At 45.9% G+C, this 21,778-nt stretch overlaps 1 protein-coding gene across 3 annotated transcripts in view; it reads left to right on the top strand.

Annotated features, from left to right (window-relative positions):
- The window catches only part of CLIP2 (CAP-Gly domain containing linker protein 2), a 99,677-nt gene that overhangs the window by 47,599 nt on the left and 30,300 nt on the right, over positions 1 to 21,778 (top strand). For all 3 annotated transcript variants that reach the window (XM_066563249.1, XM_066563250.1, XM_066563248.1), the window contains 2 exons: positions 7,907 to 8,445; positions 17,643 to 17,767. In XM_066563249.1, the coding sequence (XP_066419346.1) occupies positions 7,907 to 8,445; positions 17,643 to 17,767 (664 nt within the window). The remainder of the gene's footprint in view (positions 1 to 7,906; positions 8,446 to 17,642; positions 17,768 to 21,778) is intronic.

Below are 21,778 nucleotides of genomic sequence, written 5' to 3'. Positions count from 1 at the left end.
CTGTGCTTTATAACTGGAATTTCCGTGTGGCAATGGGCTGGCTTTCACCTGACTGCTAACAGCATCATGTTTATGTAATCCAGGTTGCTTTGAGAAGCTCAAATCCCCATGTGGTAACCTAGAAATTCCATGTGGCAAGGGCTCAGCAGTGAGAGCTGTGGAGGCAGCAGGCACCAGCCCTTCTCCCACAGGAGTCTGTGCCTGTGTGGCTGCTGCTGCTGCCAAGGGAAGAAACCCTGAGCCCTGCACGGGTGGCAGCTCCTGGAGGTGCAGCAGGTTGTGCATCCTCCTCTCTTGCCCAGTAGACAAGCTGCTGTAGGTGGTGGGGAGCAGGTGCTCTGCACTGCCCTCCTCTGAGGGGAAGCTCTGATGAGCTCTGTTCTCCCTCAGTGAAGTTCTGCAGGGCTGTGCTTGGAGATGAAATGGAACTGCAGAGCCAGAGAAGCTCACAGTAACAGCAGTGTAAAGGATGAGTAAAAACCACTGCACCAGGAGCTGACAGCTTTGTGGCTGCAGGGACAAGACCAGGCTGTCCTCCAGCCCACAGTGGAGGGTGGTTGTGGGGGTTCCAGTTGTGGGTTTTTCTGGGTCTGGATTGAAGGCACTTGAGACACTAGTTCATGTTCAGACTCAGGTGTTTATTATTTCTTATCTGTCTCACTACTGTGAGTGTGGCAGCTTTTCATTAGAAGGCACAAAATGGCCAACAATCTCCTGCTACAAGGTCTTTTAAGACTAAACTATCCAATTAAGAACTGACATCTAGATTATTTTCCCTTTTAACCCAATAACTGATCCCAAAGAGCCCACAATGGGGACTTTTCTGCCCAATTACAAAATGCCACCCAAACCCAAGAAGAAGAAGGAAGAAGCATGAAGAAGAAGCCCAGGATGACACCCTGTGCCCTCCATCTTGCTTCCATCCACAACACACTAAAAATCCCAAAACCTCAATTTCTCACCAAGTGATACACCTACACTACTCTCTAGAATCTATTTCACACTTTTGTGGATTCTAGTTTATTTTGAAGTCTGGGAAACTTTCTCCATGAATGAGGGTCAAAGTCAGTGCTGCCCTGTGGGTCAGGACACCCCAGAGCAGACAGGGAAATATTCCCAGTGCCCTGGGTTTCCAGGGGTGGTGGGCTGTTGGATGGAGTATTATCATCCACCACAGATCTTTGGTGCTCTGAGCAGGGACAGTGTCTGAGTGTCATCCCCAGCTGAGCAGTGAGCCAGGCTGCCCCAGTGCTCCAAGCTCTGCATGATCCCTGTGGCAGTAAAACCAGTCCTTATTCCTTTGAGCTGGCACCCCTGTGGCCAGCAGTAGGGTTTTCCAAGTGACAAAATCTTGGCTTCAAATGGGCATTACAGTCCCCTGGTCTCAGGACTGTCCTGAAGCCCTGCCCGGGCTGGGAGGAGCAGAGCTGGTACCAAAAGGGTTTGTTTTTTTTGACCAGTCTGGTTGCAAGGCTGCACTTTGAGATGCTCACAGACTGCACAACTTGCTGCCCCATCACAGGTCAGTGGCATCTACAGCAGGGACCACTGACAGGAGGGTGAAGTGTCTTCAGTCTCGTGCCAGTGGCAGCTCTGCCAGGCTGGGGCACTTTTGGTGCTGGATGAGAAGTTTATTGATTTACCATGGAGAGGGAACACAGCTGGGATTGGGTGGGTAGCTCTGTGCTGCATGTCTTGTGATGTGGTGATGTTTGAGGGTAAAAACCTCTGAAAATTAAAATAGAAAAGGGAAAAGACCTCTTTTAGGGGCACTGTAAAGCTCTTCTGTAAATGTAGTGTTTGTGCTTATTTCTCCCTCCTTCCTGACATGAGACACTACTCTGGAATCTCTCTTCTTTATTTTCTTTGGTTGTGGTTTTAGTTTTTTGTTTTTGCTGTTTTGTTGCTTTTTTGTTTGGTTGGTTGGGGTTTTTTGTGTGTGTGGTTTTGTGTTGGTTTTTTTGTTGTTGTTGTTGAGTTTTTGGGGTTTTTTGTTGTAATTTTTTCTTTCCTCTTTCTTTTAAATCTAGTGTGCCACCATTTCATCAATTAACTGCTTGTCTCCTGATTCCCATGGCAACACAACAGGCTGTTGCATTTCTGAGTCCTTTGGCAGTGGTGGTGCCTGGCATGTGGTGCTGGGGAGCAGCCAGGCCACAAAAGGGTTCTGCAGGGAGTAGGAAATCCATGGGCAGCACTCACTGAGCACTGCCTCTCACACTGAACTGCTCTTCCCTTCCTCTCCCTCCTCCCCTTTACATACAAGTTTCCTTTCCCCTTTGTTTCAGTTGCCTGGTGTTAAGAAATGAGCAACTGGAGTGCTGTGGGAGGTCGAAGGATGTGCAGGGAGTGAGGGGATGGATGGGTTCAGTGGATGTGACTGGAACACAGCACCAGGCATCCCTGAGCATGTCAGGGATCCTGCAGGGAAAGGATTCCTGCTGCTGCTGCAGAGCAAGTGCTCTCTTCCTCCCACTTCAGTTTCCAGGGCTTTCTTGAGGGGAGGGGGGGGATTTCTTGCTTCTATACTATACAAAGCTTCTGTTCACTCCTTCCTGCAGCAGTTTCCAAGAGCTGGAAGAATCCATGCCCTTTTTGCAGAAGTCCTTGTGCTTCAAGGGATTTTGGACACATGGCTTTCATTGACACGGTAACAAGAGCCCTGTGAACAGGCTGAGACTTCAGTTAAACTTTTAACCTCTCCAGCTCTTGGCTGGTGGGAATTTGACTCCTGAAGTAGTGGTGCCCTGTCAGTGTGGGTCCCTAAAACTGGTGGGATGCAGGAAGAGCTCTAAGCACCAGGTTTGCCACAGTGGTGGCTGATGTGCAGGCTTTGTGAAAGGGAAAGCAGAGATTTGGAGCTGGGTAAGATGTGCATGCAGTGGATGCTCTGTGTGACTTTGATTTACAAGTTGTTGCTCAGCCCTGGAAGCTGTGACCTACAGGAAGCCCATTTAATCCAGAAAGAATGAGGCAGCTAATGAACACAATGGGGCTGTAAAGTTGGGAAGCCTGAGTGCAGGAGATCCTGCTCACTGCTTGTTGTGTCCTGGAGCCTGGTCCCAGTGAGAGGAGGAGGGCAGCTGCTGCTGTGGAAGTCCTGCTGGCAGGTGAGGTCTGTTCTGGACAGAGCAGCACAGGGAGATCCTCTTGGATGGAGCAGGAAGAGCATTCCTCACCACTGGCTTCCAGGTGAGCTGCTGAGCTGGAGCCCAGTAGTGACCTTCAGAGTTCCTGTGGGTTCTTGGTTGGCATCAGCAGGAACTGCCAGGGCTGGAGTAGAAAGAACCCAGTTTGTTCTGTTGGATGTGTTTCTCTTGTGTAACTCTTCTCAATTTCATACCTGAGATCTGTACCCTTGGTTTGCTGTTTCATGGAACTTTTTTCTTAGTGAGTTTTTGGAACTTGTTTGCATTTATGTGGGAGTCTGCCTAGAACAAGAAGGCTTTTCTTCTTCAAAACAGCAAATCCAAGTGACATAGACCAACAGACCTCTCTTTAGGTGCCTGTAGGCTGGAAATCTCAGGACCCTTTCATGGCAATCCTCTTGGGTGGCTTTCCCTTCAGCTCTAAGAGGTACCTGGAGAGTGGCAGTGCCAATGTCAGCTCTCTGAGAGCAGTGCCACCACCTGCTCTCACTTTTGGGCTGTCCTAAGGTACTCATGGGATTGAAGTCAAGTTACTCATTGCTCCATTTGCCTTCTGAAAGGTTGGTGACAAGATACCTACCTGGGAGGATCAGAGCTTAGACTGCTTGGGATGCTGTCTGGCCATCTAGCTAGTGGGTTAGTAAAAGCCAAGAGAAATGAGTTCAGCTTGATCATGGTTACTCTCAAAACCTGCTGCACCAAAGCCCATTAGCTGCTCTGTGGTTATTATTTCATATGTGGGTAATGAAAGCCATGTAAAACACAAGTTTCTACACTGTGGCCATAATAAACAAGGTGAACCTTCAGGCACTTCCTTATTTACATCCTGTGCTTTTGAATAATTCACCTCATGCTCAAGAATAATGATGTTTCTGCCTGCACTGCTCAGGAGCCTGGGACGAGATTGTTTCCCCGAGATGTAATTACTGTAGTTCAGCATACCTGCCTATCAGACAGGCTCCTAAAATTAACAAGAATGTGTAAAGTTCTACTAAAATTTTGGCTTTTGGGGGAGGACAGTGCTGTACCAGGAATCCAATGAACTGTTCTTTATTTTTTTGCTGGTCCAAGTCAGTTTTGAAGGTGTTTGCTCTTGCAGTGAAATATGGTGAGTCTAAATGCAATTTTAAATCCTGCTGCATTGTTTGTTCAGCCTTGGGCAGCCTTCCTGCCTTTCTTTGCTTGAGCTTTGCTGCTGAAGGGTTTGCTTATCCCAGCCACATTGCAGAGGTGCTTGTGAGAGTCAGTGTGACCTGTACCTTGACCACTAACTGACACCTGAAATCAAGAGCTGTGCTGAAACTCAGGCTCAGTAAGTCTAGAAAAACAGTTTTGGTCTCTTCTCAGTACAGTAGCAGAGCCCCCCAGATTTTATGTGCTTATAGTTCCCTGTACAGGAGGTTGAGTTTGGCTGTCCTTGACGTGGTGGGTATGTGTGCACAGACATGTCAGTGGCACAATCTTTGTGTGTTAGGGTGCTCTGCCAAGCACAAAACCAAGGTGTAAGTTGTGTTTCTAATTTAATTTATTCTCCTACCCATCACAGACCTTCTTGGTGATAAACCCCTGTAGCAGGAGTTGGTTATTTAACTTAGAGCCTTCTTAAAATGTTACTTGCTAATCTGACTGCTTTACTATCTTGTGCTATTAAGCACTGAAATCACAAAGTGGCCTTATTTTCTGCCTGTGATTGTTTTTATAGTTCAGATGGATGGAGCCCTGTTTCCTCCACACTTCTTTTTATTTAAAGTCTTCTGTAAAGATCAAAAGCTCTAAGCATCCTTAGAGCTTTGGGTTTAAGATTTTTAAGGTGAAACTGGTTCTTGGATGTAATGCTGCCCATCTGATGGAACTCATCTTGGTGTACTGTCCTACAAAATTGAGAGTGACACAAGCTTAAATGCCAGAAATTTGCCCAAAAGCCCCCAAAACTTCTTGATGAACACATGAGGCTGAGGAAACTTTCCAAGGCAGGGTCCAGAAGCCAGGAGAAGGCTCTCCCTGGGGGCTGGCTGAGCTCTGCTGGGAGCTCCATGGTCTCTGTTGCCACCAACATTTTCAGCTGGGAACAGTATTCACACAGCCAGGGACAATGTTTACTGTCCTTCCTGTGCCCATCATGGGATTTTTCTGAACATTCCCCACGTGTTATGTTCCTTTTGGCTGATCTTCTCAAAAGCTGTTCCAGCCCAGTGAGATGGTTGGAGACACTTCTGTTTGTGAGAGGAGTTTGTACAATCACCCCTTAATTGCTGCTCTCCTCTTGTTCAGACAAGGCTCAGACCAGGCAGAGGTACTGCTTCCAGGGGCCCCAAACTGGTGGCCAAAGAAATTTGTCAAGTGTTGACTCTGGAGTCTAATAAGAACCCAAATGTCAAAATTGATCCCTCATAACACACATGATTTAGCAGTGTCTCAGTTTGGAAAGACAGGAGTCTGCTAAGGAAGGCAGGAGCCTCCCCTGAAATGGAGAATGTAAACCCTCCCCACCCCTCCCAGTTGCTATAAATTTTGAATTAAGAGGCTCTCAGGCAAAAAAATATGGGAGCAGGAAATAACATTTCTTTAATAGGGAAGAAAATAAAAGGATAAAATAAACAATGCAGTACACTAGAACAACACTGACACAGTCAGAACCCAACCTGACACCCTGTGGGTCAGGGTGTTGGCAGCAGTGCCATTGGAATTGTGGCTCAGCCCTCCTGCAGTGTCAGGGGTGGCTCTGCTGGAGCAGGGATCCTGTAGAGAAGGATGGATTCTGCCTCTGAAGATCCAGGGGAAGGAGAGGCAGCTGCTGTTCCTCTGGGGAATCCAGTGCAGAAGCTGTGCTGGTGTTCCAGAATCTCCAGATTATATCCAGGTAGGAATGCTTGGCTCCTCCCTCTGGGCTCACATCTCCCAGTGGGATGCTGTAGTTCTTATCAGCCATGCAGGGACATTCAATGGCCTCTTATCAGCAGGTGTCCCCCCAGAGGGAGGAGTGGGTGTAGAAGAGATAAGGCAAAATGCCCACTTAACAGAAGACAGCTGCCATAGAGATGGTAATAGAACACATCTTGCCTTGCAATCTGGAACAAGCAGAAACTAAGTTCTTCATGCTATTTCCCTGGTGCTCTTTTCTTTCCTCTTTCCTAGACCTCTAGCAAAGCTTTGAAGTATCTTGCTTTGAGAGCTTTTATGTTTTTCATTCTTTCTAGGAGCTGAGCCTGATCTGTCAGGCCCATTACTTGTGGAAGAGCTGTAGAAGTGTTGTGGACTGAGCCACAGTGATGGCTGAGGCTGAACAAGTTTCACAGTTCATTACACATAAGCAATCAAGTTTGGCTTGTCTCTGCAGCTGCTCAGGGTGTCCTCTGCCAGCCTTCTCTGGTAGCAAATAAAAATTTTCTCCTGGCTGTGATTGAGAGTTTTCTGATTGGTGGCACCCAGAAACTTCAGCTGAAAGTTGGGCTGAAGAGTCTGGGGAGCTTTCATTGAGCACAGGATATGTTGCACCAAGCCTCCTGCAAACACCCCCTATACCAGCTGTGTGGGAGAGCCACACTTGGCACCTCAGGGCTGTTGAGAGCTGAGGATGGCTGAAGGTCCATGGTATGTGACTTGCTGAATCTTATTTTAAAAGCTTATTTCCTCAGTTTCTGATGTGGTTTCTTCTAGGGCTTTACTCAGCCTCCCTCTTTAACCCTCAGAGGGTTTTAATGAAGTTTTAATGAAGTTCTCATATCCTTGTCGTTTGTCGCCTGGGGCCCAGGCTGAAAGCCCAAAGTTTGCGATAGGAGGGTTTGACAATGGGGTCAGCAAGAGTTGGGTCACTGCTGTCTCATTTGCTTGGGTTGACTCTGTTCCCATTCAGGCACCTGTCATATGTCTAAGAGTCTCCTTTTGTATTATGGAGAGTTTGGCCAATCAAGATTCTGCTGGGGAGTGTGAGCAGAGCACTGAATACCAGCACTTCTCCTTCCCCAGGCAGCAGAGAATTGCTGGAAGGCTGGTGCTGGAAAAAAGGCACTCTTTATTGCCAGTTGTTAGAGTTCCAAGCATATTGTGTGACCCTGCAGGGCTGTGCATGAAGGTTTGTAGATGATTCCTGTTTAGAGAGATGGTGTTAATATTGAACATAGCCCAAGTGTCTGCTTGCTGTTGCATTTGCTCCAGCAAAGGGCACAGCAGCAGCTGGGAAAAATGGGGAATTTGTGGAGGCCACTGTGTGGTCCCACAGGAGCTGTTAGTGGGACACACAATGGGATTCCCATAGTGCCAAGTACTGAAACATCAGTACCTCACACCTGTTTTTTCTCACACCTGTTTTTTTAGTTTAATATAAAGATTTTGGTTTCTTTTTTGGAGTAAAAGGATGACTTTGGCTTCTTCCTGCAAAGCAGCAGTTCATTGGGCTCCCTTTGGTCCTTAAGCACTTAGCACCACTCCTGTGCTTTTGAGCTTATCCACACTCTGGGGCTGTGAGGGGGCTGAGGTACTGTAAAGGGGATGAAAACATGGGTCATTTCTTTATGTTCTGTGTGAGACCTGCAGAAACTGGGCAGCAGATGGAGGATCTGTGCAGATTTACACTGAAGAAGGTGTGTAAGTAATGGCATCACTCAGGTTTAATCCTCTCAGGGTGTACACCTACAATCTAAGTTGTTGTCCCAGATGTTTTCTTTCCGTAAATGCTTTTTTCTGTTTGTGTTTTGACTTCCTTCTAGGACTTGTAGGACTTCTCCTTATACCAAAACATCTTTTCCCTTGATCCACAGGCTCACCTTTACACAAGCAGGGCACCACATCCACTGCCAGCACTGAAAAGTCAGCTTCGAAGGTTGCCGAGGTGGGCGATGATTTCCTGGGAGATTTCGTGGTGGGCGAACGCGTCTGGGTGAACGGAGTGAAGCCAGGAGTGATCCAGTACCTCGGGGAAACGCAGTTTGCTCCGGGCCAGTGGGCAGGGGTTGTTCTGGATGACCCGGTGGGTAAGAATGACGGCTCCGTGGGAGGAGTGCGCTACTTCGAGTGCCAGCCGCTGCAGGGCATCTTCACGCGACCGTCCAAGCTGACGCGGCAGCCGGTGGCCGAGGGCTCAGGGAGTGACGCGCCCTCCGTGGACTCCCTGACGGCTCAGAACTTGTCCCTGCACTCAGGGACGGCCACGCCGCCTCTGTCCACGCGCGTGATCCCGCTGCGGGAGAGCGTCCTCAACAGCGCCATGAAGACGGGCAACGAGTCCGGGTCCAACCTGTCGGACAGCGGCTCGGTGAAAAAGGGGGAGAAGGATCTGCGCCTCGGGGATCGTGTGCTGGTGAGTTGGCTGTGGGCTATCGGTGTGGAAACACAGGGCACCAGCTCACATCCCAGGCAGCACACCAAGAACTCAATTTTACAACTCACTTTAAAAGTTTTTTTGACCAATTGTGGAAACTCAGGGCACCAGGGATGTTTCTCTGTCTGCTCTGGGGTGCTCTGACCAGGGGAGCACTGACTTTTGTGGTGGTGTTCACAGGGGTCCCAGGAAGAGATGAGGATCTGACTCCATGTTTCAGAAGGCTAATTTATTATTTTATGATATAGATATTATATTAAAACTATACTAAAAGAATAGAAGAAAGGATTTCATCACAAGGCTTGAACAGAATAGAAAGGAATGATAACAAAATCCTGTGACTGACCAGAGAGAGAGACAGCTGGACTGTGATTGGCCATTAATTAGAAACAACCACATGAGACCAATCACAGATCCACCTGTTGTATTCCACAGCAGCAGATAATCATTGTTTACATTTTGTTCCTGAGGCTTCTCAGGATGAAAAATCCTAAGGAAAGGATTTTTCATAAAATGTGTTTGTGACAGACTTTGACCCTCATTCATGAAGAAAGTTCCCTAAATTCCAGAATAGACTAGAATCCACTAGGGTGTGAATTAGATTGTAGAGAGTAGTGTAGGTGTATGACTCAGGTGGGAAATTTAGGTTGAGTGTGGTACAGCAGCAACACATGGGGCAAAGTGAACCTGAGAATCTGCTCTCTTTTGATGAGTTTGTTTGCTCCCATTTTCTCCTTTACCTTGTGGGGGGAGTGTACAGGTGAGAACTTACGATTGTACAAGCAGCAGCCATAGAAGGCACACTATGGTAAACCTGGCTCTGTTCTTTCTGAAGCAGGCAAGCAATGGAATGATGTTCTCCAGACTTGTTTTACCCCTTTCTTCTCCTGACCATAAGTTCTCTGAGACAGGGCCTGTTCCCTGAACACTCAGCTCACCTCAGTGGGGCCCACCCAGAGCGAATTTTGGCATAGCCACAGAATAAAAAATGGGAGCATCTCTCCCCTGGGCTTCTGTTGAGTTGTGTTTTGGGAATGGTTTGGGTTTTTAATTTTTTTTTAATGAGGGTGCATCCTTAAAAGCCTGCCCTCCCTGCCTGCTAATTTATCCCCCTCAGATGTTACTAGATGAAGTTTGTGCTGTGACTTCTTAGTGTAATAAATAGCTCCAAAAGAGTGAGCCTGGAATAATCCTAGTAGTCTCCCTGGTTCTAGCAGGAATGCTCAGCATACAGAAATATGAGGAATTGTTTGCACACAGTCATAGAGATCCAGGAAAAGAACAGATAATAACAAGAAGAAATAATTTGCTGTTATGGTTCATTCACATCTGCTTGGCTTGGCAGCTTTTATTTTCCTTATGGGAGGAGTCAGTTAATCATGTTGGGTATTGGAATACATAAACAATAATTCTGAATTAACCTCAGTTGTCTCAAATTCCTTGAGCCAATCTTTGCTCATCCTCTATGGATTGGTACAGCTTTAGTTGTCTTTATTACTCCTAGTGTTTCCTTTTCTGAAAGAGTATCTTTTTATCTGAGAGTGGCTTTTAGATGCATGGGATCCACCAAAGGCTTTTCAAATGAGGGAGGACATGTTTTCAGTGAGTGCTTGTGATGGAGCACGAGGTTGCAAGAGACCCTTCCAGGTCAGCCAGATGGACACCTGGCTCTCTGCAGTCAGGCTATTTCCTGATGGTGCCTTTCTTTAACTTCATTAAAGTCCATTATAGCTTGAAGACATTTTTGCTTTTCGGTTACTTTGTTCCAAGACCCTCTGTGACTCTCCAGCAGTTGCAGAAAGTGACTTTCAGCTTTCCATTAGAAGCTTTCCATTAGAAGAGTTAGATAATATTTGCCTTTGGCACTAGGACTTTTTCCCAGAGATGTAAAAATTGCATTAAAGAGATGAAAAATCCACCCTAATGTTGTAGAACTCATCTCTTGAGGTCTGGCAAATAAATGTGGGACAATTAACCTTTGCTTTGGTGACAGCTGAGCTTCCTGAAATGGGATAATTGCTGAAGTTCTGTTAATGTGAGGCTGGTTTATTGCCTTTCTGTAGGGAAAGAAGGGCTGGAAACAGCAGTGGAGCATTTTCTGCCTGGGAGGAATTTCTGCTTGGTTTTTTGCCTAAGAAAATGTATTTTGCATTCTTGTGGAGAGGCCTTCTTAGCAACTGAAATCATTCCCCTTTAGATGCCATTGCTTTCTGAAGAAGTGGGGCAAGTAGGTGGTTTTATTATATGTCAGCCTAAATAAAAAAAAAAAAATTAAACTAAAAAGATTCCTCTTAGAGTAGGTACTCTGCCCTTCAGCCATGCTTGTATTTCCTAACTGGAATTGTGCAGTTCAGCATTGAAATAGAGTGATAAATAAAGCTGTTTAAGGGCCAGGGTATATCCATCCCAGTGGCTGGTTCAGTTGCTGAGGGGTATTGCCCCAGATACCTTCTGGATGGATGCTAGATTTGTGATTTTGCTGGAACTTGCAGGTCTCCAAAGCCTCTGCAAATGCTGGAACAGCAACATTTACAGGGAGAGTCAGTGAAGCAGCACTAAAGCTGAGCCTGGGCAGGGCTGTGTGGAGCCTGCCTGGGCTGCTGGAAATGGATCCAGGCCTTCCCCCTGAGCCTGTGTTTTTAATCATCTTGTCTGTCTGCTGCAAACTGCTTTTGCCTGCAGTGTGCTTAAGCTCCTGGCAAATGATGGGAAGCACTCATGAATAAACAAATCAAGTTCTTTCTTCAGTATTCACCCCCCACCTGTCCCTGCCACAGCCCTGCTCAGCCAGCCTGGGGCTGCAGAAAGCATTGAACGTCCTGAGTGAGAAATAATTTCCTGAGAAGCTCCCTGGGCAGGAGAATTGCAGCCTAAGCCCTTCTCCTTGGGCAGAGACAACTCACTGCTCTGCTGCCAAAATCCCTGAGCTGTTTCAGTGCCTGAGACTGAAGCCTCGCTGCTGGAAAGGTGTGCAAGGTGGCATGAAGTGTGAAAAACACCAATCACCTGGTTTTAAAATTTTAAAAGTTTAATAGTAATAAAATGGTTATAAAAAGAGTAATAAAATTAGAGTAATAATAATTTGGACAATTAGGATTAGGACAATACGAGACAATAAAAACAAAGACTTAGGGACAGTCCTGGTACCTCTTTCTGGGCAAAATAAGCCTGGAAAAGGACCCACATTTAACCCTTAAAAACAACAGCCTGTTGCATATTCATACATCTCATACATGGGGCATAAATTCCATTCAGACAAAGGATTCAGTCTGGTCAGTGTCAACTTCTTCCTCTGAATCCTGACATTGTCTTCAGTGCTGAGCAAGGTGGGAAGAACTTGATAAGTGAGCAATAAATTCTCTTTCTCTGAAAGATTGAGGTGTCCTTTGGCTGCTATCTCAGTGAGAATGCCTCATTCCTCTCTTTAAAAAAAGTATCTTACATAGCATAGTTTGTATTCTAACATTATGTTATAACCTAAAACTATATTTAACACACTACTTAAGAAAATTAATACAGCATAACTTTCTAACATATCACATATAATATTAATTTTAATATTTTCTAAAAGCCAATCATAAAATACACCTTTTTCACATGAAGGAAGGATTCCTGCTCTTTATTGTCCTGGTTAAGCTCTCCCAGCTTGTGAAGTCCTAGAGGTGCAGCAATGCTCCTTTCTCAGACAGTCACCAGGCATATTCCCTTATTGCTAACCAGGCAGAGAAGAAGGAAGGATCTCATTCTGTATTTCTATCAAGGCAGGATTCTCAGTGTTCCACTGCCTGCTTAGAGCTCCAGCAATTGCTGTGTCATGGCTAAAGAGTGCAGCAGGATGGCAGTGTGGGATGATGGATCTCTGTCCCTGTGGAAGCTTGTGACAGGCAATGGGAAGTGCAGTGTTCCAGCTGTTTGCAGGATTCTGGAGATAAGAAAACATCTGGGACTCCTGGTCAGAGCTCTTTGCTCGCTGTATGGGTTTGTTGCTGGAAAGGGGCTTTTTACAGGAGTGTGTAGTGTCAGGATGAGGGGGAATGGCTTCAGACAGAGTAGGGTTAACTTTGATAGTAGGAAATATTCTTCCTGGTGAGGGTGGTGAGGCCCTGGCACAGGCTGTCCAGGGAAGTTGTGGCTGCCCCATCCCTGGAAGTGTTCAGGACAAGGTTGGACAGGGCTTGGAGCAACCTGGGATAGTGGAAGGTGTCCCTGCCATGGCAGGGGTGGAACAAGATGAACTTTAAGGTCCCTTCTAACCTAAACCATCCTGTTTCTATGCAGTGAAACAAAGAGGGAAATAAATAGCCCAAAACAACTGCCCTGCTGCCACATTAACCCTTAGAGGCTCTTTGTGCACACCCTCCTAACCATTCATTTGGGCTGAGCCACTGCCTGGCCCTTGTCTGCTTGTGCAGTATCTGTAGTTAAATGGGAGCTGTAAGTGGAGTGTGGTGGAGCAAACTGTGTTAATAACAGGGGCAGACCTGGCACTGGAGCCAGCCCCAGGAGGAGATGCTGTAATTCCAGGCTTTCCTCTTACACCACCTCCCTAGGATATTATTTTCTCCCTGGTGCCTGACAGATAAATGCACAGAAATGTCTTGCATCAGCAGTGCTGTCAGACTCATTGCTGTGCAATGCTGACTTGTGCTGTGGGGATGGGTAGGCACAAAGATCAGTGGTTGGATGAAAAGAAACTACAGAAATTCCTGTCGCATCACATAGGGAGGGCTGGCCTGTAATTCCTGGCTGTCTGTTTCTCCCCTTACCTTAAAAGCCAGTTCTGGCATTCTCAGATGACATGGTATTTATTAAATCAGATAAAGCTGCTGATGGCTAGATTGCACATGGAGGTAAAGCTGTATTTACAGATAAACCTGACCACAAGCCAGCTCTCCACCTTTCACCAGATGCTGAATGCTGGCCCTGGCTGTAGTTGGGACACAGCCCCAGTATGTGATGGCCACTTTTACCCCCTTGCATTATTTCAGGGGGTCTGTAGTAGCTGGATCCTCATCCTGTGCCTTTGCCAAAAGCACCCTCTGTAAATCAAGCATTATTGTAGAGTGATTTTCAATGCTTGGGAGAGCTAAACTGTGTACAATGGGAAATCACAGCTCCTGCCTCTCTCAGCTTGGGTGGAAATAGGATCCTTTAGTGGGTGGATGAGTATGGGGAGGGGGAAATAAACCCAGCCATTCATCCCCAAGGAAAGGATGGTTGCTCCAGTTTATAGGCTGGGTCGAGCCTGCAGGCACAGCTCTAATCAGAACAAGCCTCATTTGTCCAGTAAAGGTGATTACCAAGTTCTTGTTGGCATCACCCAGTAGCAGAGTGGAATAAGCTGATGTGCTGCACATAGAAAGTACTCGAAGGTCCTCAGAGTGTGAAGCCAGTGTCCTGTGTGTGCTCTTTTCCCCCACCCCCTTCCTTCCTCTTCCCAGAGGAGAGCAGCAGGAGTCTCAGGGCTCTGCTGAGCCTGTCCCCAGCACAGGACATGGGAACTCTACAGAGGAGGTTTGTCCCTGTGCTGGGCACTTTGTGTTCCCACCTCACCCTCTGCTCAGCAGCCCTGTCTTGTGAAAACACTTTGAAAATCAATTTAAATGGGTAAATTAGAATGTTAAACAGAAAGGACAGTGTTATCTCTGGATTTCTGCACGGGAATATGATCAAGCAGGTGTCTCAGCCATTGCTGACCCCTGAGTGTGTGTGACATGGTTGGGGACAGTCCCTGATGGCCTGAAAGGCACAGAGGATTTTATTTTTCTCTTCTTCCTTAGCAGGATTGCAAGCAGAGCAATGCCCAGAGGCCATAGGGTGAGGGCAGCTCCCAAGAGGTTCTTGCTTAGAGCAGGAAACTGCTGTGGGATGAGCAGGGCCATGAGGAGCAGGGAGCAGACACAGGCTGGAGGGGGTGTCACTCTCAGCAGCCACACTGAGTGAGATCTGTCCTGCTGCTCATCTGGTAAATAGTTTAAATGATAATTTAGCTCTGTTGAAGCCAGTGTCAGGAAGGATTAGCATCATTGTCTTTCCAGCCCTGGAATACTGATCTGCATCCCATTTTGTCCATTTGATGGGATAAGCACAGTAAAATGTGATGTCAATGATACTACAATCAGCAGGGAAGGTGTGTGGACATCCTTCCATGACTGCATGGTGCTGCTCTGACTCATCAGTAGATACAGACCTGCTGAATATTCTCTAAATATCCTTGCCTTCATTTTGTTGTGAAGGTCAAGCCCTAGACTGTCCCTTGAAACTACTGGGGATGTTTCATTGGGGAAGGGATGAACTAACTCAAGCTGTGTGCTGCAGCCTCCCAGGACCTGAGGTTGGACCCAGACTTCAGAGCTGTGCTGTTTAGTCCATAAAGGCGCAGTTATTTTTAGTCTAGGAAAACTCATTTTTCCTTTACATAAGCAATTTTTTAGGGATTTAGAGTTGGTAAATCTAACATTGCTACTCTAAAATACACAAACCCAGAGTTTTCTGCATTCAGCTCTCACTGTTTTCTGTAGGAAAATAACACTGTGTTGATACCTTTTAATGTTAAATTTAATATTAAGAAAATGAATAACTGCAAGTCATTTGGGATGAAGCTGCAAATTTGATTTTAAACTTATTTTTAAGCTTTCTTCCTTGAATTTAGGCTAGAAAGGTTTAGATCATATGCTGATTTACTCTAAGTATGACCCTTTAGAACCACCCTCCTCCTCTTCTATCTTCCTTTTCTCAGCCCAAGTGTCTAAGTGGGAGTGTTTGGAGCAGAGGCAGCTCTTGCTCAGTGCCACAGACTCTCAAGCATGATCAAAACACAGCTCCCTGACTTGCCCTCCTTGAGTCTCCTCAGCAAGCTGCAAACTTTAAGAACCTAAAGCGTAAATTCAGGAGAAAAAGGTGTGATTTATTCTTATTTCTGCATGGTGGGGGAAGAAACCTGTGCTGGAGGATGCCTGGCAGTGAGCTGAGCCCCACTCCCATGCAGTTTGTCAGCACTGTTGCTGTAGGAAGTGAAGATAAAAGTGGAACACCTCTATTTTGAGCAGTTTCTACATCCTGGGAGCAAGCTGAGGAGCAGGGAATGCTTTCCTGGATCTGCTGTGCTCTTGCTGTCATGTCCCACTATTGCCCAGAACTGTTGGAAAACCTGGCAGTGCAGGTCATGGTTCTTCAGGCAAGGCAGGTATGAGCCGTGCCTGCAGGGCTTCAACTCCTTTGTGGCCTCACAAGTAACTTGGTGTAATTAGTTGACACCTTGAAATAAGTTTTAATTATATTTACTCTGATATCTTCTAGGCAGGCAGTCCCAAAATCACTTTGCAGTTATTGGAAAGACAACTTAAGTGCTGGGAGAACTTGGTGTGAGAGCTATTCAATATTGTTCCCATTTTTTGGAACTTCCAGAAAGAGCTGTTTTTAGCTGCATTATGCTTGGTTGTTGTTGTTGTTTTTCCCAAAACAACTATAAAAGCAATGACATTTTATATTTGGTAAAATATAAGATGTTATTGCTTTTATAACAATTAGATAGAACTCAGTGTGAGACCTATCTGCTGATTTCATCAGATCTGAAAAAGAAAATACAGATGTCTTGTCCCTCTGTCTAAATACCTGTGCCAGCTTCAGTCCCCTTGTGTCAGTGGAAGTGTGGCAGCAGCTCTCTGACCAACACACAACTGTCCCAGGCATTGTGCTGGGAAAAGGCTGTGAAAAGATCAGAGGAAAGAATTAGAAACAATTCTTAGCTTGGTGCACCTGTTGATGAGAACACATGGAACGTGTTATTATTTACCAAAATTTGTTTACCAAAAGGTGGTTTCTTAATTAGTGATAGTGTTTTGATTAAAGGACCAATCAAGCCCAGTTGTATCATAACTGTCTATAAAAACAATGGGTTTCTTAATAAAAACAGAGATTGATCAGCCTTCTGTGAATCATAAATGTTACAGTAGCCTCTTTGAGCTAGGTCTCATAAGCTTTGGAGGTCTATAACACACCCAAGACAGCTCAGCTACTCTTGGAGGCATAAAAATCAGCAGGATGGCTTCTGTCGCAGTGTTGGAAACAAAAAGGTTTAATAAAAGGCAAAATAACAAACAGAGAAAAACCGAGCCAGGTGCAAGAGGTTCTTACTCCTGGTAAAACACCTCACAAAAGCAATTTGTTTCTTTGTTCACTTTTTTCTACTAAATTGCTCAGGTGGGCTTTTTGGCTTCTGTCCAATTAGCTATCCTTAAGTTTGAGGTGAAGTCCCCTGGGCCTATGCAGTTGCTTTTTCACCTAATTGAGGAGAGAAACTTCTGGGCTTCTTTCCTTTTTAAGAGGATAAAGAATAGTTTTGTCACTCTGCCAACAGAAAGCACACTCCTATACAGAAAGTCTATAATAATTATTACCCAACTGGGGGGCCTGTTACTATGACAGTGCTGCCATCTCTAATCCTCTTATCTCTGAACATCTTATCTAAACCCTTCTCTCTGAACATCCTCTCTCTGGCTGGTCGGTGGCACAAAGACAGGAGTGGTGCTCCCCACATTGGGCGCCAGTTAAAAATGCGGTGTTACAGGGGCTGGTGCTGCTGCCTGTCCCCAGCAAGCCCCTCCTGTCCAAAGGCAGGGCTGAGTTGTCATTCAGGCAATGCAGTCAAACCTCCACTCAACACTCACTGCAGCTGGCTGAGCAATAGAGGCAGGAAAGGCTCTTTTGCAAGGTTTTATTCCAGCAGAATAACACAGTCACCAAAGGACAAACCTGGGGAAAAGAGAAAACCCATGTGGAGCAGGCAGCTTATAAAGGGGAAGGGATGGGGGGCAGAGCTAAGGGCTGGGCAGAGGGGCCTGGCCACCAGGGGTAGGGGGGTGGCCACCAGGGGTACCAAGTCAGTGACAGGGGAAGGAGAAACCCAAGGAAGTTGTGACACCAAGTCCATGGGGAGACTGTTTTTCCCTTTGGGAGGGATGTCTCTGTGGTAAGTAGTTAATGTTTCCAGGGCTGAGGGCTTGGGGATTGACCAAGGGAGGAGAGTTCATGGGATGCTACAAGTGCTGCCATCTCTAAACCCCTTCTCTCTGAACATCTTCTCTAAACCCCTTCTCTCTGAACATCTTCTCTAAACCCCTTCTCTCTAAACATCTTCTCTAAACCCCTTCTCTCTGAACATCTTCTCTCTGCAGGTCGGCGGCACGAAGACAGGAGTGGTGCGCTACGTGGGAGAGACAGACTTTGCCAAAGGAGAGTGGTGTGGAGTGGAGCTGGATGAGCCCCTGGGCAAGAACGATGGGGCAGTTGCTGGCACAAGGTACTGGGTGCTCTGAACCCCTGCACAGCTCCCGGGGTGTCTGGGGGGCAAATGCCATCAGCCCCAGGAGGAGAGTTGGGATTTTTCTTTGAGTTAAGTCTTACGAGCTCTTAGAGGAACCTGTCAGACTTGAGATGGCTCAGCTACTTGGAATGGCATAAAATTACTAGGATGGCTTCTGAGATAGTGCTGGAAACAGAAAACTTTTAATAAAAGGTAAAATAACAAAGATCTTACAGAGAAAAACTGAGCTAGGGGCAAGAGGTTCTTGCTCTTGCTAAAAACACTCTACAAAAGCAATTATTTCTTTTGTTCTCTTCTTCTTCTACTTAGGGGGGACTTTGTGTCTTCTGTCTAATTAGGTAGCCTTAGGTTTGAGGTGAAGTCTCAAAGGTCTTATGAGGTGTCCTTTTTACCAAATTGAGGAGAGAAACTTCTGGGCTTTTTTTCTTTTTTTTTAAGGAGACAAAGGATAATTTGATCACTCTGTCAACATTCATACAGAGAGTTAGGGCTGTGCTTGGTTGGATGTTGTGGGCTGGGAGGAAGAGTCTAATTTTGAGTCTTTTAGGTTTTTTGATAGCCTTGCAGGGAGATCAATACAAACCTCATCACTGGGCCATTTTAAAGCAGGATCAGATAACTTCTGTAAGGAGGAACCTGAATGGCTTCAGGAAACAGGAGAAAGTAGGGAGAGAAGATAACTTACAGTGGGATTTAATTTTTGCAAGAAACTGATTCTGTTGATTGTATTAGCTCTGCTTTCTACCACACATTCCTGTCATAAACTTTCTTCTTGTGCTATGTCACCCTGTCAGTACTGCAAAAGACAAAGATTTTACTTTCTTTTCTTCTCACTTAATGTTTTATTCTGTTTTTTCTGGGAACAAATTTCCAGAGAACTGAAAGAACAGTTGGTGGTTGTTTTCTGTCCCTGTACTAATTCTGTAGTGGGATAGGTGTCTGCTGATTGATCTTACCACCTCTGGCTCCCTAGGCACCTCCACTCTTTTATTTTCCAAAAAAGCCCTTGTTAGTATCTATAAAACGAGGCAGAGACATCTCACAGGCTTGCTGGGAAGCTCTTTCTGTTCTTGTGGAATTTAGTTGTGGAATGACGCAGGCCTTGGATCTTGAGCTTGGTGGTGTTCAAATCTGAATTATACAGCAGCTCTGACCATGCTTCAAATACAGGTGCAACTGATTCCTTGTCCTACACAAGTTCCTTAAGTGGGAAATACTGTTGGTTTCTTGGAGCTTCTGAAGGCAGTCTGCCTTTAGAGGCGAGATTTATCTTTCACAGAATTAACTAGGTTGGGAAAGACCTTTGATATCATCAAGTCTAACCCAAAACTTTGAAACTGAGGAGCTAAGAGTTCCTGCCTTGTTAGATGTCAGGTTCTGGAATAAAGGTTTCTTATGTTGGGTCAGCTTTTTGTCCAGCAGCCATGTGCTTTCATTTAAATTAGGAGAAAAGCTGTCTTGTTCAATGTCAGGGCAAGAAAGCAGTAAGTGATTGGCAGCAGATGGCTGAGTTTCAGCCTGTTCTCAAAATAAAAGAACCAGGATGGCAGAGATTAATCATGGAGTGAATGCAAGGCTCTGCTTTCTTTATCACACAATTCAAACTATCTGGAAGATTAATCTTCATGATGCTCAGGAAGTATTTATTGTCTCTGTGCATGTGGAAGGTGTGAAAGGCAGATGTGGGTGCAGTGCTGTCTGCCTCTCATCCTCATACCTCTGTTGCTGTGGTTTGGAAATCCAGCTTTTGGAAGTCATCTGTCTTCTGAAACTGCTGCATCTTGGCAGAGGCTGTTCTGGTGTGTGCCCTGTCTGCAGAGGCTCCTCCTTTGGTTCACACTGTTCAGAGCAAGGCTGCAGCACTGTCCATGTCCAGCCTTCATCCAGCCTTTGATTTTCTTGTAGCAGGTGCCCATTCAGCAGCAGTGTTTGGAGAAGCTTGCAGAGTCAAACCAACTCCCTTGGTGCATGTTGGCACCCCGAGTGCCTTCCCTGTGTGCTCTGGCAGCCTGGAATTCTTGAGGCTGTGCTGATCTTGTCCTGCCAGGATCAGCCTGGGCAGAGGCTGTGCTCTGGTGATGGTTGCCATCTAGTGAGCACTGGCCAGCAAGCCCAGCACTGCCTGCTGCAGCAGGAGAATAAACCCAAAGCTGGAGCTCAAGGCACTGAGGCTGGTGGAAGCAGCAGAGGTAGCCTGGATCCTTTGGTGACATTGGTGACATGAGTTGGTGGTGAACTGGCTGAAATTTGGGGTGGCTTGTTGGATTATGTCTTTTTCTGACCCAGAGATGGGGTAACTGAGAGGTGTTTTAAAAACTTTTATTCCATTTTCAGTCTCCTGAGAAGGGTGGGACAATACAGATAATTCACACCATCACAATCAGAAGCCAACTGTATCTTAATTACAATACACTGTAAGTGTTTCTTGGCCTATCAGCTTTTGCCACACCATGCTGTAAATGTCTTAAAGCCAATAATCTAAAATTACACCTCATGGGTCTTACTACAATGCATCTTTCATAGTAATATTTCTCCAAAGTATCCAGTCTTATTTGTAAAACCATCCTTTGAAACTTTTTTCTTCCTTCATTTCTCTCAGCAATGTCTGTCCTGTTCCATGGCATTTCTAAGTCAGCATTTCTCACCTCAAGGTTTGCACCCAGATGCACACTGTGTGGGACTTCTTGGAGAGTTCTCTATAAATTCAATTCCCACAGTGGGCCACTGATTTTCCTGCAGGTCCAGGTGTGGATATGCCCCAAGGGCAGGCTGTGCATCAGTGGCAGTGGCCCAGGGGACAGGGTGTCACTGTGGGGAGCCCCTCTGGACATCAGATGGTGAGATTTGCATCAGATGGTGCTGATTTACACTGAGCTTTGCTGCATCTGCTCTCTTGTCTGCACAGGAGACTGCAGAGGTGCTGGTGTGGTTTGGTTTGGTGTCAGTTCCACAAAGCCAAGCCAGTTCCATGCACTCATCTCTAGTAATTTAAATTTACCTGCTTATTTTACTGTTCTTCCTCCTCTCTCTGCTCCAGTCAGAGTCCTTGCTCACTAAACTGCCCAGAACTTTTACTTTTGCACTGTTTGTCAGCCTTGGACACTGAAGATTTTTTCCATCTATTTCAACATTTCCTGTGCTGTTTTCCACCTGCAGTTTGCATTGCAATGACTTTTCTGCCCTATTTCCTCTCTGTAATGTGAGTTCAGAGCTCCTCCACACTCACTGAGAGCAGCTCTTGGTTTTCATGTAGATTTTTTTTTTCTGCCGAGTGGTTTGGACCCAATTCCTGCTTCTGAATTATAAAAGTTAATTGCAACCACTTTCAATCTGGACTGAAAGAAAATGGGCAGACATAGTGATGCAAGTTTGAACTTGCTCAGAGCTGTCAGAGGCTTTTAAGGGAATTAACATTTGGGATTGTCGTGCAGCCACAGTACCAGGCTGTGCTTACAGCAGGCAGAGCTGTGGAAGGGGCTGTTGGCCTGCCTGTGCCTACTGGAATTTGGGAAAATGATGCTGAGCAGGGCTTTGGCAGGTTTGCAAGAGGTCAGCCTGTGGTGTGGCTGGTTTTTAAAACCCAAGGGCCTGTGTTGGCAGGAAGTCAAGGAGGCTGAGAGATTTGGGGTTATAGAGGGGTTGTTTAAAGTTTGTTATAGAAAAAACATGGATCTGAGCTCATGTTTAAAATTTAATTTTATTCTCATCTGGCTGGAGATCAGGCTGTTCCCTGGCCTCCCAAGCACACAGGGGTCTGCCTGTAACACAGCTGTATGGCTGCCAGCTCTTAAAAATAAAAGGGAGTTGGGAAAACAGCTGCTCACATCTGGAGAGAGAGAAAACTTGTGCTAGTAAAACTGGATTTGTGTAATTTAGTCATTAGAACCTGCTTTTTTATATTAACATAGGACAGATTGTTTTATGAGCCTGTATTTAGCCCTATTCTTGCTGGGAGGCCTGTGAGGAAGCTCTTAGAGGAGCTTTTTG

The sequence above is a fragment of the Molothrus aeneus genome, chromosome 20 (assembly GCF_037042795.1).
Source record: "Molothrus aeneus isolate 106 chromosome 20, BPBGC_Maene_1.0, whole genome shotgun sequence".
NCBI lineage: Eukaryota > Metazoa > Chordata > Aves > Passeriformes > Icteridae > Molothrus > Molothrus aeneus.
Note: the sequence above shows the minus strand (reverse complement) of the source record. Positions and strands in the feature narration are given on the sequence as shown.